This window comes from Acomys minous (assembly GCF_964271855.1).
Source record: "Acomys minous genome assembly, chromosome: 19".
NCBI lineage: Eukaryota > Metazoa > Chordata > Mammalia > Rodentia > Muridae > Acomys > Acomys minous.
Genome location: NC_140499.1, coordinates 61,604,630 through 61,620,185, shown reverse-complemented (window position 1 = coordinate 61,620,185; position 15,556 = coordinate 61,604,630). Strand labels below are relative to the sequence as shown.

General features: G+C 51.8%; 2 protein-coding genes across 10 annotated transcripts in view; one reads left to right on the top strand and one right to left on the bottom strand.

Annotated features, from left to right (window-relative positions):
- Position 1: 1 nt before the first annotated feature.
- DCST2 (DC-STAMP domain containing 2) lies at positions 2-14,456 on the bottom strand. 7 transcript variants are annotated; one of them, XM_084769479.1, is made up of 15 exons: positions 14,062-14,456; positions 13,790-13,960; positions 13,192-13,293; positions 12,792-12,989; positions 12,458-12,523; positions 11,725-11,938; positions 11,392-11,549; positions 10,612-10,776; positions 9,190-9,357; positions 8,980-9,080; positions 7,108-7,238; positions 5,724-5,854; positions 5,289-5,382; positions 5,027-5,182; positions 2-206 (listed from the first exon to the last, which is right to left on the bottom strand). In XM_084769479.1, exons 1-14 carry the CDS (start codon positions 14,321-14,323, stop codon positions 5,038-5,040), a joined length of 2,106 nt encoding a protein of 701 aa, XP_084625605.1. In that variant the 5' UTR covers positions 14,324-14,456; the 3' UTR covers positions 2-206; positions 5,027-5,037. The 7 variants fall into 7 exon arrangements, with proteins under 7 accessions (XP_084625605.1, XP_084625601.1, XP_084625602.1 ...); XM_084769475.1 differs by having other exon boundaries at positions 5,042-5,182; XM_084769476.1 differs by having other exon boundaries at positions 5,042-5,182; positions 13,790-13,955; positions 14,105-14,456.
- DCST1 (DC-STAMP domain containing 1) overlaps positions 14,421-15,556 on the top strand; it is a 17,334-nt gene continuing 16,198 nt past the window's right edge. For 2 of the 3 annotated variants that reach the window (XR_014776891.1, XM_084769483.1), the window contains exons 1-2: positions 14,421-14,677; positions 15,379-15,504. Coding sequence is in view for 2 of the 3 variants with exons in the window: in XM_084769483.1 (XP_084625609.1) it covers positions 14,551-14,677; positions 15,379-15,504 (253 nt within the window). In the remaining variant the exon portion in view is untranslated. Of the gene's footprint in view, positions 14,678-15,337; positions 15,505-15,556 lie in introns of all 3 variants that reach the window. The other variant, XM_084769484.1, reaches the window with a different exon arrangement.

Genomic DNA, 15,556 nt, shown 5'->3' with positions numbered 1-15,556 from the left:
CTTGTGTCCACTTTTGGTTCCTTTATTTTGGGGGTGAGTAGGAGGGGTCCAGAGGTTCGAAGGCTGGGGAGGGAGCGGCTTTGGAGGCAGTGGATTTCTGAGAAGGTGCCTGGGGCTCTGGAGGTGAGGCAAGGCCCACAAACTGAGGAGCTTCTGGGAGTTCCTGCTGGAGCTTCCTTTGAGGCTTTTCCTCTTTGTCCTGGACACTGGAGGAAAGGAAGAACCCAGTAAGCGCAGAATCATCACTGGTGGGCGACTATAACCATCACTGCTGTTCAAGCCTTAGCTGCCGCCCTCCTGTTCACCTACTTTTACTTATTTTTTCTTGGGGCGGGGGGGGGGGAGCAGGGAGGATGGGGTCGGGACATGATTTCTCTTCAGAGCCCTGGCTGTCTTGGAACTTGCTTTGTAGACAAGGCCAGCCTCCATCTCAGAGATGCTCTGGCCTCTGCCTCTAGTGTGCTGGCATTAAAGGCCTGAGCCACGGCACTTGGCTTTGGCAGTCAGTGCTCCTCCCCAACCCAGCCAGGGTGTCCACAGATGCAAGCGTTTCTGTGAGTGACTGAGGAGGCCTCAGTTCTCTTCCTGCCCTGCCCTTTCTCCCACCAACCCCCAGAAAGAGTCTTCAAGCCCTCAAATTCACGGCTGCCATATTTGCAGGAGAAAAACCATGTCATCAGCCTTCAGCAGGACAAGACTGAGCAATTCCTACACATTTCAGGCCAACCTGGCCTGCAATGTTGAGACCCTATCACCAAAGACCTCCCTGCCCACAAACAAAAATAACCTCACCTCCAACCAAGAAGATAGAGAGTTGTCTATCATCTGGCCTTGTGTCTACCTAGGATTCCCTCAGCTTCCTAGGGCCAGCTTCTTTGCACACTCCTCCCCACAGGAGACATTTCAGCCTTTTCCACCCACTCTGAAAACTGTATGCCACTCCCAGTCCCATCTCTGCTTTCAGCAAGCATCTTTGCCTTCTACCTTTAGGGAAAACAGTCTAGAGCAGGCTCAGCTGTGCAGAAGAGCCTCAGTCCTTCAGCCTCAGAGCAGCCCTCTTCCAACCCTAACCCCATCCACATTCGCCTGGACTCTCTCTCCCTCCAGTACCTTAGTCCGGGCCTGGGGATTGAACCCAAGACCTTGTGCATGATAAACAAGTGCTCTACCACTAGACTACGTACCCAGGCTTCAATACTCTCCTTTCCACTTCCTACATGTACTAGGATGTAAAAACATCTTTTGGTGCTGTGTCCCTTGGGTGTAAAGCCAATTTTTTTAAAACAAGATAGGATTTCTCTAGTAACAGCCCTGGCTGTCCTAGACTTGCTTTGTAGACCAGGCTGGCCTTGCACTCACAGAGATCCACCTGTCTCTGCCTCTCAAGTGCGTGCAGCACCACGCCCTGCGTAAAGCCAATTCTTTGTTTGGTTTTGTTTCTTTGTCCTGGAGTCATTTTGTAGATCAGGGTAGCCTCGAACTCATATCAATCCACCTGCCTCTGCCTCCAAGTGCTGGTATTAAAGGCATGCGCCACCACGCCTGGCTGTAAAGCCAATTTATCATCAAGTTTCCTCTTTTAGAGCCAAGCATGGCAGCGCATACTTTCTATTCTGTGGAGAGTGAGGTAGAAGGGTACAAATTCAAGGTCAGCTTGGACCACATAATAAGACCCTTATAGAAGTAAATATTACAGTCCAGTGAACACACGCCTTTAATCCCAGCAGTGGGAGGCAGAGGCAGGCAGATCTCTGAATTCAAGGCCAGCCTGGTCTACATAACCAAATACAAGACCCACCAGGGGCTACATATTTTTAGAAGCCATCTAATTTTTAATCCTAAAAGTTATATTAAAGGGACCCTAAACCATGCCCGTTGTACTGAAGCCACACAGTACATTTCTGAATCTTTTAAAAAAAATATTTAATTTTAATTTATGTGTGTGGTATAAGGGTATCAGATCTTGGAGTTACAGACAGTTGTGAGCTGCCATGTGAGTGCTGGGAATTGGAAGAACAGGCAGTGCTCTTAACCACTGAGCCATCTCTCCAGCCGCCCCCTCCCCCCCTTTTCTGAGTCTTTGTCAGTTGCTTTGTGATCTGGTTTTAGCCATCCTGATGCTATGAAAAATGTTCCCACAAACTACACTAGCGGTCTGGGTCCTCAACTGTGGAGTGAGTGACAGTTGGTCCCAGCCTGCTTGTTCACAGCAGGCCTTCCCTGGGCTACGCTCTCCTGCTCTCTGGAGCCTCTTGCCTCAGGTTTACAGCTGAGCTCTTTACACTTCTGCCCCTGCCCCCTCTCTCTTGCCAGGGAACAGGGATGATCAAGCCCATTTCCTCTTAAATCAGCAACTCCTTAGAGAGGCATCAGCAGTCCAGAGCTCTGCCGGGCATCTTTGTACCCACTCCCTGGCTGGTTCTAGCTGGATGCCCCGCCCCCTTCACACACACACACACACACACACACACCGACACCTGCCTTCAAATTAGGCCTGTTTTGCCTCCCCTTCTGCCCTAAGCCTAAGTGTAGTTCCAACGTTTCATTTGTTCTCAGTCTTTTATCTTATTATTGTAAATGTATGTCCATCGGCATCAGTATGTGCCTTGTGGTAGGGCCTGCTCAGAAGACATATCAGATTCCCTGGAGCTGTGCTTATGGGTGCTGAGAACTGAACTCAGGTCCTCTAGAAGAATAGCAAGTGTTACAGCCATCTCTGACCCTAAATATTTGTTATATATAATGTACATTTTAAAGATGAATGTTTTGTTTGTTTATATGTGTGAGTGCTGTATGCATGTCTGGTAGCAAAGGAGGGTGTTGGGTCCCCTGAAACAGGAATAATACAGTTGTGGCGGCCATGTGGGTGCTGGGAACTGAACCTGGGTCCTCTGAAAGAGCAGCAAGTGTTCTTTCTGTTTGTTTGTTTTGTTTTGGAAGCAAGGTTTTTCTGTGTATCCCTGGCTGTCTTGGACATCACTCTGTAGACCAGACTGGCCTGGAACTCAGAGATCCACCAGCCTCTTTAGTCCCACAGGCTGGGCTAGCAAACATTCTTAACCCCTGAGCCCCACTCCTTCCTTTTGTCTTTCTGGTCTTGGCAAAATGACCTGGCTAGTAAGGAGCTCACTAGGTAGCCTCAGACTTGTTTGTGTCTTAAGACAGACCAAGCTAACCTTGCCCCCTGCCCCTCAACACACATACCCTTGAAAACTACACGCCTGAGCAGGGTGTGAACCACCCAGATAATCCCAGCCCTAGGGAATCAAGTTCTTGGCCATTGTTGGCTATGTAAAAAAAAAAAAAAAAAAAAAAAAAAGATCCATTCACCCCCACCCACCCGCCATCCCCCTGCCTCCAGATAAGGTTTCTCTGCATGATAGCCCTAGCTGCCCTGGACTTGATTTGTAGACCAGGCTGGCCTTGAACTCAGAGATCCGCCTGACAATGTCTCCTGAGTACTGAGATTAAGGGTGTGGTGCATGCCTGGAAATTCCTATTTCAACAAATAAAAAGAATTTAAGCTGTGGGGTATGTGTGTGAGCCTGTACGATAATGGCCTCGTGATGAGGGTGAACACCTTTAGCTGGGCGGTGGTGGCGCACACCTTTAATCCCAGCTCTCAGGAGGCAGAGGCAGGCGGATCGCTGTGAGTTCGAGGCCAGCCTGGTCTACAAAGTGAGTCCAGGACAGCCAAGGATACACAGAGAAACCCTGTCTTGAAAAAAAAAAAAAAAGAGTGAACACCTTTAATCTCAGCATTCAGCAGAAGCAAGTAGATCGCCCTCTGAAATTAAGGCCAACCTGATCTACAGGGAGAGTGGAATTTCAGGCAAACCAGGACTACTTAGTAAGACCCTGTGTCCAAAAAACAAAACAAACAAACACAAGAAAACCCTCTACTTTGCATTTACAAGGCTCTGCATTAGACTCACTAGCACCACAAAGGAAGAGGAAGAGGAGGAAAAAGGAATGGGGTGGTGGGGAGGAAGAGAGAGAAGTAGACTGTATAGCTGTAATCCCAGCCCTCAAAACAGGAAGGGCTGCAAAACACTGGAGGCCAAGGCCAGGAAAGATCACACACACCTCTAATCCCAGGGCAGAGGAGATAGAGGCAGGCAGGTCTCTGCGCTCCACATGGAGACCCTGTCTCAACACTGAAACAAGAACGGATAACTGAATGCACCCCTCAAATACCCAAGAACATCAAAGGCCAAGGACGCCTTCCTCTGTCTTTCCCCACCCTCCCTCTAACACTGAGGTCCACACCCAGGCACAAAGTCACACTCACCCTCTCACACACACCCTTAGGTTTACTTACCCTCCTGAATGTTTTACATTCCCCAAGCTCACACGGACCACAGCTTCCTCCCTTGGCAAACCTCCCTAACAGCCCACCAGGCTGCTGCCCCCAAAACCAGCCTGAGTCTCTCCTGTTCTGTGAAGTGTTTTTCGTTTGTTTGTGGGTTGTTCTGGTTTTGTTTGTGTTGCGCGCGCGCGCGCGCGCGCACGCACACACACACACACACACACACACACACACACACACAAAACAAACAAAAAAGAACCAGGCTTACTCTGTCCTGACTATCCTGGAAGTCACTCTGTAGACCAGGCTGGCCTTGAACTCACAGAGATTTGCCTGCCTCTGCTTCCCAAAGGATGGAACTGAAGTCATGTGTCACTCCACACCCCAGATCTGTGAAGGTGGTTTTTTTTGGGGGGGCACCAGAGTGGTTGGGTTTTTTGAGATAGGCTTTCTCTGTGTAGCCCTGGCTGTCTTGAATCTCCGTCTGCAGAGCATGAAGATATTATGAGGAGCTATGCACCGGGGTGCTGCCTTTCTTGGCACCACTCCCCACCCCACCCCCAACCCCCCACTGTAAGCTAAGCTCCTGCAGGCATGAAGCAGTCACTCCACACACTCAGTCTTCTTGGTCCTGTCTCCTCTGCCTCCAGTCCCTGCAGAAGGGCCAACACTCAAGGAGCCTGTGCAGCTGTGACAGAACACGCTCCCGGTCCTCACCTGCTTCCTGCTCACCTGGACTCTGGGCGGGACTTGTCTGAGAGAGTCATGTCCAGTGCTTCCTCGAGCTGTTGTCGAAGTTTCAGTTCCTGCTCCGGGCCACTTCTGTGAGCTGCAGCCAGCCACAGCCGAGGACCCTCCTCATCACTAGAGTCCCTGAGGAAACCAAACTATCTCAGCACCCCACAGATATCCCTGGAAGAAGGGGAGTATTCTCATTGCCCCCACATACTGTAGCCTCCCACACCCCTGAAAGACGTACAGTTCTAGGTCCAGGAGCCCCCCGTTGGAGAGGGGGGATGCACACACGGAGCAGGTGTTGTCCAGGAGACGAAAGCATGAAGGGCAGTAGAGACCTAGAGGAGGCCGGAGGAAAGGAGGCTCCAGCTAACCATCACACCCCTTTGGCCTTTCCTCCCCATCCCAGCCCAGGAAGGACCATCTGTGTCAAGTATGCACACCAGGGAACTGCTGCAGAACCCCCTCATCCGGGGAATCAAGGCAATTCTGGGGGTAAGGAGCGATCTGGAGGCGCTATGTAAATGAGAAGATGCATAGCAAATGAGCTATGCAAATGAGAAGATGCGTACTAATGGCGGGGTACAGACACAGAAAGGTACAGAATTCCATAAAGGAAGACCCATGCTTGGTCGTCTTCTGCAAGTACCGTGAGACCTTTAGGGACAGGGGTACTTACCTTTGCAGCCCGGAGTACTGCAGGACACAAAGCTCTCCATGCCCCCTTTATCATCCTCAGGCTGCCCACAGCCCAGGCAGTAGGACTGATGCGGCATAAAAGGGCCGAGCAGCGGACTCAGGAAAGGGCACCTTAGAAGAAAGGTCTCAGGGGTCAAGCTTAGCTACCCTAGCCTTTCCCATGCCCGCACCACAGCCAACCAAGAGGGAGACTCCGCAGTGCCCTAACCTCCATCTTTCTGATGGTAGCAACTGTTCCTCCACTGCCCATCCCACCTCTTCTTCTTCTTCTTCTTTCCAGTCATCCCTCACTCCCAAGAATCTTTAGCTCTTTGGAGCTGGAGAGATGGCTCAGTGGTTAAAATCACTTGTTGCTCTTACAGAGGACCTGGTTTTGCTACCCAGCACCTATGTGATGGCTTCACTGTCACTCGTAACTCCAGCTCCAGGGGTTCCAATATTTCCTCCTTATCTCTCTGAGCACCAGGCAAGCCACTCATACACATAAGTAAACATTTTAAAAAATCTTTTATTTTATTTATTTATTTTTTGTTTTGTTTTTTGAGACAGGATTTCTCTGTGTAGCCTTGACTATCCTGGACTTGCTTTGTAGACCAGGCTGGCCTCGAACTCACATCGATCCCCCTGCCTCTGCCTCCCAAATGCTGGGATTAAAGGCGTGCACCACCAGCACCCGGGAGGCAGAGGCAGGCAGAACACCGTGAGTTCGACGCCAGCCTGGTCTACAAAGTGAGTCCAGGACAGCCAAGGCTACACAGAGAAACCCTGTCAACAAACAAACAAAGAATTCTTATTCAGTAGCTGGAAAGATGGCCCAAGCAGTTAAGAGCACTGGCTGCTCTTTCAGAGGATCCAGCTTCAATTCTCAGGACCCACATAGCAGTTCACAACATCTGTAACTCCAGTGCAAAGGGATCTAATGCCTTCTTAGGGTCTCTCCAGTCACTGCATGCACACGGTACACCAACATATGTTCAGTCAAAGCACCCATCCACATAAAATAAAAACCAAACATGTAATTCTTGTCTTTAATTTCCCTCCAAGGGCATGGACGTTGTGGGTTGGCCAACTTCTTCTCCCTTGGGAAGCACAGGGACCCATTCTGACCTCTGCCTCTTTTCTGTCTGTTGTCATCCCGTTCTTTTTTTAAAATTAATTTATTATTATGTATACAGTGCTCTGCCTGCATATATACCCGCAGGCCAGAAGAGGACATCAGATCCCAGTATAGATGGTTGTGAGCTGCCATGTGGTTGCTGGGAATTGAACTCAGGACCTCTGGAGGAGCAGATGGTGCTCTTAACCACTGAGCCATCTCTCCAGCCCCATCACCCCATTCTTATAGGGAGGCACAATAGACTCACCGGCTGGCTAGCACCTGAAGGACACTCGTGTGGCCCTGGTCAGCTGCCCGGCGCGTCACTGCTCTGTGCACTGCAGCCAGCACGTTGGTTCGACGACTCAAAAGCATGTTGTAGAGGTGGGAGATCCTTTCCTGAGGGGGTGGTTCAGGACATGGGCACACATGATCCTGGTCCACCTGCCATGGCATGCCCTCTTACTCCCATCCCCAATCCCTGCCTGTGCTTTCCTTCTAACTCCTGGGACTCTCTTTCCTCCAGGGAGCCTTCTGGACCTCCCCAAGTGAAGTGAGCCACTCTTTTTGTGTGTGTGAGACAGGGTTTCTCTGTGTAGCCTTGGCTGTCCTAGACTCACTTTATAGACCAAGCTGGCCTCAAACCCACAGCAATCCACCTGCCTCTGCCTCCCGAGTGCTGGGATTAAAGGCGTGCACTACCACCGCCCGACCTTTTTAAAAAAAAAATATTTATTTACTTATTATGTATATAGTGTCCTGCCTGCATGTACACCTGAAGGCCAGAAGAGGGCACCAGATCTCATTATAGATGGGTGTGAGCCACCATGTGGTTGCTGAGAATTGAGCTCAGGTCCTCTGAAAAAGCAGCCACTGCTCTTAACCATTGAGCCATCTCTCCAGTCCCTGCTTTCCAATTTTGTTAAAAAATATTTATTTATTTATTTATTTATTTATTTATTTATTTATTTGTCCAGATCCGCTGGACAGTCCACTGAGACCCTTGGACCCCTAGGAGAGATGGCTCAGAGGATGAGAGCACTGGCTGTTCTTCCAAAGGTCCTGGGTTCAATTCCCAGCAACCACAGGGTAGCTCACAACCATCTATAATGAGATCCGGTGCCTTCTGGCCTGCTGGCTCACATACAGATAGAACACTGTAAATAATAAATAAATAAATAAATAAATAAATCTTGGTAATAAGTAAAATTAAATTAAAAAAAAAAAAAGGCCTGGGACTGGAGAGATGGCTCAGAGGTTAAGAAGTCCTGAGGTCAATTCCCAGCAACCACATGGGGGCTCATAACCATCTATTATGAGATCTGGTGCCCTCTTCTGGTGTGCAGTTGTACATACAAATACAACATTGTATACATAATAAAAGCCTGTCTTCCAGAGCCAGGTGCAGTGGCCCACATTCTGATCCCAGCACTCGGGAGGCAGAGGCAGGTGGATCTCAGTGAGTTCGAGGCTAGCCTGGTCTGCAAAGGGAGTCCAGGACAGCCAAGGCTACATAGAAAAACCCTGTCTCAAAACACAAACAAACAAACAAAAAACCAAAATAAATAAATAAATGTCTTTTTTTTTTAAGATTTATTTATTATGTATAGTGTTTTGCTTACATGTACACCTGCACGCCAGAAGAGGGCACCAGATCTCATTATAGATGGTTGTGAGCCACCATGTGGTTGCTGGGAATTGAACTCAGGACCTTTGGAAGAGCAGCCAGTGCTCTTAACCTCTGAGCCACCTCTCCAGCCCATAAATAAATGTCTTAAGTAAAGGAAATTAATCTACTTCAAGTGCTTGTCAGCATAACCAAACTGTCTACTTCATGTTGCCTCCTTGGAGTCCCTGCACAGCCAGTGTCATCCAGTACACCTCAGTTGTCACACGGCTCTACCATTATGGTTTGAGCAAAGCCTTGGTGACAAGATGTGCCTCAGGAAGCCCTGGTTCAAGGGACATCCTTCCTCCTGGCTCCACCTGACATTCTGAGAACCGCAGGTCTTTGCGCTCCAGTAGGGGAGTAAAGATGGGTGCTACCAAGGACTTCAGTATTCTCAAAGCCAAGATAGACAGCCACAACTTAGCATCAGGGCTGTGGCAGAGAGCTGCTGGGTATGGACCCCTCCCTCACCTGTTCCCTGGAGGGGTAATAGGAAGCACAGATGACACGCCGCAGCCTGCTGACATAGCTGCCAAACAGAGTGACGAAGAAGGTCAGGCCGTACATGGTACCTGGGAACACAGCACAGAGTGAGCAGCAGCCGATGCCCAAGGCACCAGCCGCGCTCCTGGTCCGCATGCTCCCCCCACGCCATCTTCACTCTCAGGTGAGGTGAAATACCGATGACGATGTAACTGTTGGCATCTGGTTCTGAGGGGTGGAGGCTGCAGCGTCGGGACAGTATACTGACGTTGCCTTGTTGCAGAATGTCAAAAGCTGACACCAAGTCACGGAAAATATTCCCGGAATAGCCGGTCCCTTCCACCTTTATAGACACCAGCACAGGGCCTGGCACAAAAAATACTGTGAGGGACACTCGTGGACATGGCTCAGTCTCCATCACCTTCTGCAGGGTGGAAACTAGAGCCAGGCAGATCGTAGGTATGGCTCACTCCTCATCTGAGACCCCTGATCTCTGTTCAAGTACCCTGAGGTCTGGCCTAGGTCCTAACACTACAATCCAGCCGGCTGGCACTGCTGTAATCTTCGTGACCGTCCCAGCAGCACTGAAATACGGCTGAAAGCTGACAGCCGTTTTCTTTGTTTTTAGAGACAGGGTCTCTAGTGTGGCCTAATCCCTTGCTCCTATGGCCTCAGGCCCCCAAGTGCTGGGCTTACAGGGAAGGACTGATACTCCTGGTTTACTGTTGTGGTTTATGTTGGTATGGAGTTTTGATTTTTCTTTTTCTATTTATTTGTTCATTTACTATTTATGCGTTCATGTCCATGTGCACGTGTGTGTGTGTGTGTGTGTGTGTGTGTGTGTGTGTGTGTGTTTTGTTGAAGGGGGCATGTGAGGACTGAACTCAGGCCAAGCCTTCCAGGCCAATGCTTTACCCACTGAGCCGTCTTGTTTATTTGTTTGGTTTCGTTTTGCTTTTTTTTTTTTCTTCTGTTCTTTGTTGTCCTGACACGCAGATTCAGGTTAATTCCATTCCGTGGCCTGTGACACAGTCTCAATCATGCCCATGTCAAGGAGATGCTAAACAAAACCAGTCTCCTTTCTTACAGTGACCCAGAGGGCAGCCATTGCTCCATTGGTCAGATGAGCAAACTGAAGCTCTGGGCGGCTAGACAATCTGTCCTTTGTGTGGGTGGGTGGGAGTGAGCTGGGGGTTGGACCTGAGGTACTGGGCTTGGGGCTCTGTCCCCAGCTCTACTTAAAATCACCTCCTGATAAAGGACAGGGCTGGGATTTGAACCCAAGCCAGTTTGACTTGGAGCCTGTACTTTTAGCTTCCCACCCCCCACCCCACCCTGAGACAGGGTTTCTCTGCGTAGCCTTGACTGTCCTGGACTCACTTTGTAGACCAGGCTGGCCTCGAACTCACAGCGATCCGCCTGCCTCTGCCTCCCGAGTGCTGGGATTAAAGGCGTGCGCCACCACGCCCGGCTCTATTCTTTTATGCTATATCTTTGACCCAGATAGGAGGCAGCAGCTGGAGGGGTGAATAAAGCTATCCAGAGTCCCCGAGGAGGAGGCCGCAGTGGGGGGAGGGGTGCATAGGGTGAGTGCGCACAGAGGGAGGGGCAGACACTCACTGCGGGCTACAATCTCTCCCTGGAGGTGGTACCGGGCCAGGTCAAGTACCCAGAAGACAGCGTAGTCCAGAAAGACCAGGAGGAACACAATGAGGAGATGGCGGGCGAGGTCAAAGAACTCCAAGGTATAAAAAATGTGCTCCCATCGGGTCAGGAAGATGGAGCCTGAAGGAGTAGATGGTCAGGAGGGTGCTTCCCAGTTCTCCTTCCCACAGATCCCAGCGCTTGGGGAGGTCCCTGCTCTTATCAAGTTCAGCTTCATTGCTCACCCAGAAGACAACCAGGAAAGAGGCTGTAAGGACCATGGCATAGATGGTTAGATGGAAAAGCCTTGCAGCTTCTTTGTTTGTTTGTTTGTTTTCTGAGACGAGGTGGCTGTCCTGAACTCACTTTGTAGACCAGGCTGGCCTCAAACTCACAGCGATCCACCTGCCTCTGCCTCTGGAGTGCTGGGATTAAAGGCGTGTGCCACCCCCCCCCCCCACACACACACAAGCCTTGCAGCTTTACTTGGGACCAGTAGCTCATCCCTGACACCCTCTGCCCTTGCTTGACTCCTCCCTCCTAGGCAGTTTTCCTTTCCATATTAGCATGTCCACGCCTCCTGGCTTTCCCAACCTCACACCTCTTGCTCCGTATTGTTTCCCCATGTCTCCCCCTCCACCCAGTCCTCTCTCCCCTCTCTGGAGCCCCCTATGCTCCAAAACAGTCAAGAGATATGGGGCTGGGGAAAACCTGGGCTGCCCCGGACCCTTTCCTTGCTACCCTTAGCACCCTCACCTGGCTGGATGTAGTGTCTGGCCTCGTGGGAACTGAGTGGCAGCACTGTAGGCAGCCCTGCCATGGAGCGCACTGCTTCCATGCGCAGGAAGCGCCTGGTGATATAGATGTTGTCGAAATTGTCCCAGTGCAGGTAACCGTACCGATACCAGAGGGCTCTGAGAAGAAGCGTACATGAGATTCCGCTGTTCTCTTTACCAGCCCCTCCCCTTGCACACACATGTACCCCAGGCAATGCTGCCCAGCCAGGTACCCCCCTCTCCCCCACCACAAGTTGCCATGGATGGACAGCCCCACAGCCCATCTCTCCCACAGGCCCCAGAAGCCCCTCACTGGAGGTAGAGAAGTGCAAAAAACAGAGGCGTGGTGTAGCCCATCAGGGCCAGGACCTCCCTGGCACTATGCAGCTTCTCGCTGACAGCCTCGTGAAGGTCCAAAGCCACCTGGGACAGGCTCCGAGAGGCATTGAGGTCCACGGAGAAGTAGTGGGTGGCTGTCATGTTGAATTCAAACTCACGACGCACCCGGTTAAGTAGCTGTATCACGGCTGGGACCAGTAAAGTCAGAGGAGACATGAGCCTCGTGGGGGTGGGGGGCGGGGGGGGGAGAGTTAAGAGGGCAGAGCTGCTTGGGGTGGGGGCCGTCTTGCCAAACTCCCAACCCGGGTAGAGCTCCCAGGGCCCAGACTTTGACTAGGAAAGAGTGATACCTTCCTGACACACAGCCTTAAACTTCGCCTAGGGCTTGTGCTCCATCACGAGTGAGCCATGACCTACGCTGTGGTGGGAGGCGGTGTTCCTCCCATGCGCGTGACCTAAGCTTGGGCGGGAGGTTCCTCCCAAATTCTGTTCTGAAGTCTGGCTTTGATGAGGCACTTCCCCCATTCCCCGGGCCTCAGTTTCTCAATCAGCTCAACTTAGACATTAGTCTGGGTGACGCCGCAAAGTCCCTTCCTGCTCTTGTGCCCTCGTACATGGATCAGAAGACTTCAGTGGCGGCCAGTGGCCACGGTAACGTGGGGGCAGCGGATATAGCACTGGTAGAGGGAGCTGACGGAGTCACTCACGGGTGCTGATGGTCTTTCGCAGGAAGAGCTGGATGTACGTGGGGATGACGCAGAACATCTGAACCACTGAGGGTCAGAGGAGCTCAGTGTCAGGAGGAGCAGAGACCTAGCCTGCCCGCTCGCTTCCAGAACCTTCCTCTCACGGGTGTCAGGACTTTCTTCCCCATTGGTCTTTCTCCGCTGTACTTTCCCTAGTATCAGTCTTTCCTTACTATCTTTCCTTCTTCGCTGACCCCAGCATCCTATGGGCTCCATACTCAATGTCCCTTCCTTATGTGATTTCCTGTGTCCGCCCTTCTGACACACCCCTGCAGGGAACCCCTGGCTTTCTCACAGCTGGCAAGTCCACAGAGCACCAGTTTGAAGGGCATGATCGTGTAACACAGGTAAGGGGCTTGCTTCACGACCTTCATACAGTTGTCCTTGGCGTCATCAAACACCCGAGTGCATTTTGTGTACGGGTTGCCCAGCTCTGAGTTGCACACGTCACCGATGTGAAGGAGCCAGTACCACACATTCCGCAGGGTCCTGGCTGGGAAGAGCTGCACAGTCAGAACTCTGGGTAGGATGCCGCCGGCCTCTTTCAGCGGCTTGGGTAACACCAACCAACCCGACATTTGCCTACCGTGATCAGATATGCTGTGGGAGGTGAGACCTGAGGCCTGCATAGGCAGTAGGATGGGGAGGCTGGGGGCATTTCGACCTCCCAAACCAGACACCCCCAACACACCTACCTACATGTTTTACACCATCCATGATGGACCGGAAGAACCTGCGTACCCGGTCAGCCACCGCTTTGGCCCTCTGGGCAATAGCTTTAATCTTGGTCAGAGCACCTGAGGGACAAAGGGCAACACTGCTGTGGGCCTTTTCCTCCAGGAGCGGATACTTACCATGTCCTGGGGGGGAAGAGGGGGAGGGGAGCAGGAGGGGCTATCAGGGTGGTGGTTAGGGAGCCTGGGTGCTGGGTGCGAGAAAATAACCAGGTAAAGGAAGAGGCTGGAGAGCAAGGAGAAGCAGATTTTTGTTTTGTTTTGTTTCCTTTTCTTTTTTTGGTTTTTTTTTTTTTTTTAGAAAGGGCTTCTCCGTGTTAGCCTTGGCTGTCCTGGACTTGCTTAGACCAGGCTGGCCTCGAACTCACAGTGGAGTGCTGGGATTTTAAAGGCATGCGCCACCCGGCTGGGGAAGAGGATTTAGCTGGACTGGAAAGTGGCTCTCCAGGCCCAGGCCCTCTTAGGGTAGGGACACAGTTCTAACAGGAAGGCATTTAAACTAAAGGGCAGAAGACGTCTCAGGAAGGGAGCCCAGTGGTAGGCTTGGGGTGGACCTTACTGACAAGGGGCTGCTTGGCTTGCTCCAGCACTTCAGCAGTCTGGTTCAGCGCCAGCTCTGCCCCACAGGCCACAGCTTCACTGGCACGGGTGAAGTTGCGCAGGGTGTTGGCACAAGGCCCTTGCAGCACCAGCCCAAACGCAGCCACCAACACCAGCATCCGGCCCTGCCCTAGGAAGACAGCTCAGTCACAGCCCCAGGACCCCCTGGCCCCAAGGCAGCCCTCCCTGCCCCAGCCCAGCCCTGCCCTGCTCCCAGGATGCCAGCCTCACTGGAGAAGGCCTGGGGGAGCAGCAGGAAGACAGTAGCACGGACCTTGGTGGAGAACCCCATGCCCAGGCTAAGGAAGGCAGCCAAAGTGACAGTGGCCACCAGGCAGCCATAGGGGCTGTGTCCCTCCACCAGAAGCTCCAGGAGCCCATAGGCTGTGGCCAAGGACAAACCCAAAGTAAATCCACCCAGACTCCGGACCACAGCCCGGGCCATGCTGTGCCCCTCTTCCCTGGAGGACCATTCTACATCAATTTTGGACATGGCTCCTGGGGCCAAATGCCAGTGTGTCTCCAGGAGAGTCCCCCAGATTCTACGGTCCCCCGGAATCCTTCATCCCGTTCTAAGGTTCTGCGAGCCTTGTGCTATGGGCGTGTCTCAGAACCCAGTACCCAGTACCGGGGTCTCAGAGAGCTGAAGGACACAGTCTGGTCATGGGCTGTGCGTGAAGCTAAGGACACAGGCGGCACCTCCTTTCTCTTGTCAGAAGGATGAGAGAATCTTTGGGAATCTTTGAAGAGACTTCTGAGATGAAAGGGGTCCCCAGCCATAGACGGCTAGATATTACACAGCGACAGAACGGAGCGGGAAGGCAGCAAAGGAAACAGCCCCACACCAGTGAGACAGCCCTCAGACCCTGGCCCTTCCCAGCATCCCGCAGACGTCTCTTGCCCTCTCTCCTCCATTTTGGGTACCTCAAACCTCTATCCCTCTTGCCCTCCCTACCGCCCTACAGTCCTCCTTTTTCCCTCCACTCCTTCCTTATTCTTCAGAACCCTTCATCTCTTCTAGTGTATACCACATCCCTGGCCCCAGGCTTCCCCCACATCTGATCCTCTTAAAATACTGAAGTTTGAGGCCTGGAGAGATGGCTCAGTGGTGAAGAATATTTACTGCTCTCCCAGAGGACCTGAATCCAACACCCACCCCAGGAAGCTTACACTTAAAAAAAAAAATTATCCATTTACTATGTATACAATGTTCTGCCTGCATGTACACCTGCAGGCCAGAAGAGGGCATCAGATCTCATTATAGATGGTTGTGAGCCACCATGTGGTTGCTGGGAATTGAACTCAGGACCTCTGGAAGAGCAGTCAGTGCTCTTAACCTCTGAGCCATCTCTCCAGCCTGAAGCTTGCACTTTTTTAACTGTAACTGTAGCTCCAGGTGATCCCACATCCTGTGACCGCCCATATAAACATGATGCGTGCAAACTTAGGCAGGCACACTCATACTAATAAAAATAAGGTGTTTTTAACCTTAATGAACCTCATTCAGCCAGAAGAAGAGGCTATGAGCTGAACCCCCGCTCCTTTCAGCCATGCAGAGGCTCCTTCGCTACGGCCTTCCAGTTTCCTGGAGCAGGTTCTTATGGCGCCAGCCGGGGGAGTTCCCGGCCACTTCTTTCCTGCTGGGAGCAGGCACCGGTGGCCTCCTGGCCATAGGCAAGTGTGCGAGCAGAAGGGGCAGGGTTGGGGCAGGGCTGGAGCTATCAAG

Excerpts from the sequence above, each read along its gene's own strand:
- DCST2 (XM_084769475.1), bottom strand. The coding sequence starts at position 14,323 with ATGTCCAAAATTGATGTAGAATGGTCCTCCAGGGAAGAGGGGCACAGC. Across the intron at positions 12,990-13,191 it reads GGATGGTGTAAAACATGTAG|CCAGGACCCTGCGGAATGTG; the intron begins GTAGGTGTGTTG and ends AGCTCTTCCCAG. Across the intron at positions 12,524-12,791 it reads GCTCTGTGGACTTGCCAGCT|TGGTTCAGATGTTCTGCGTC; the intron begins GTGAGAAAGCCA and ends TCTGACCCTCAG.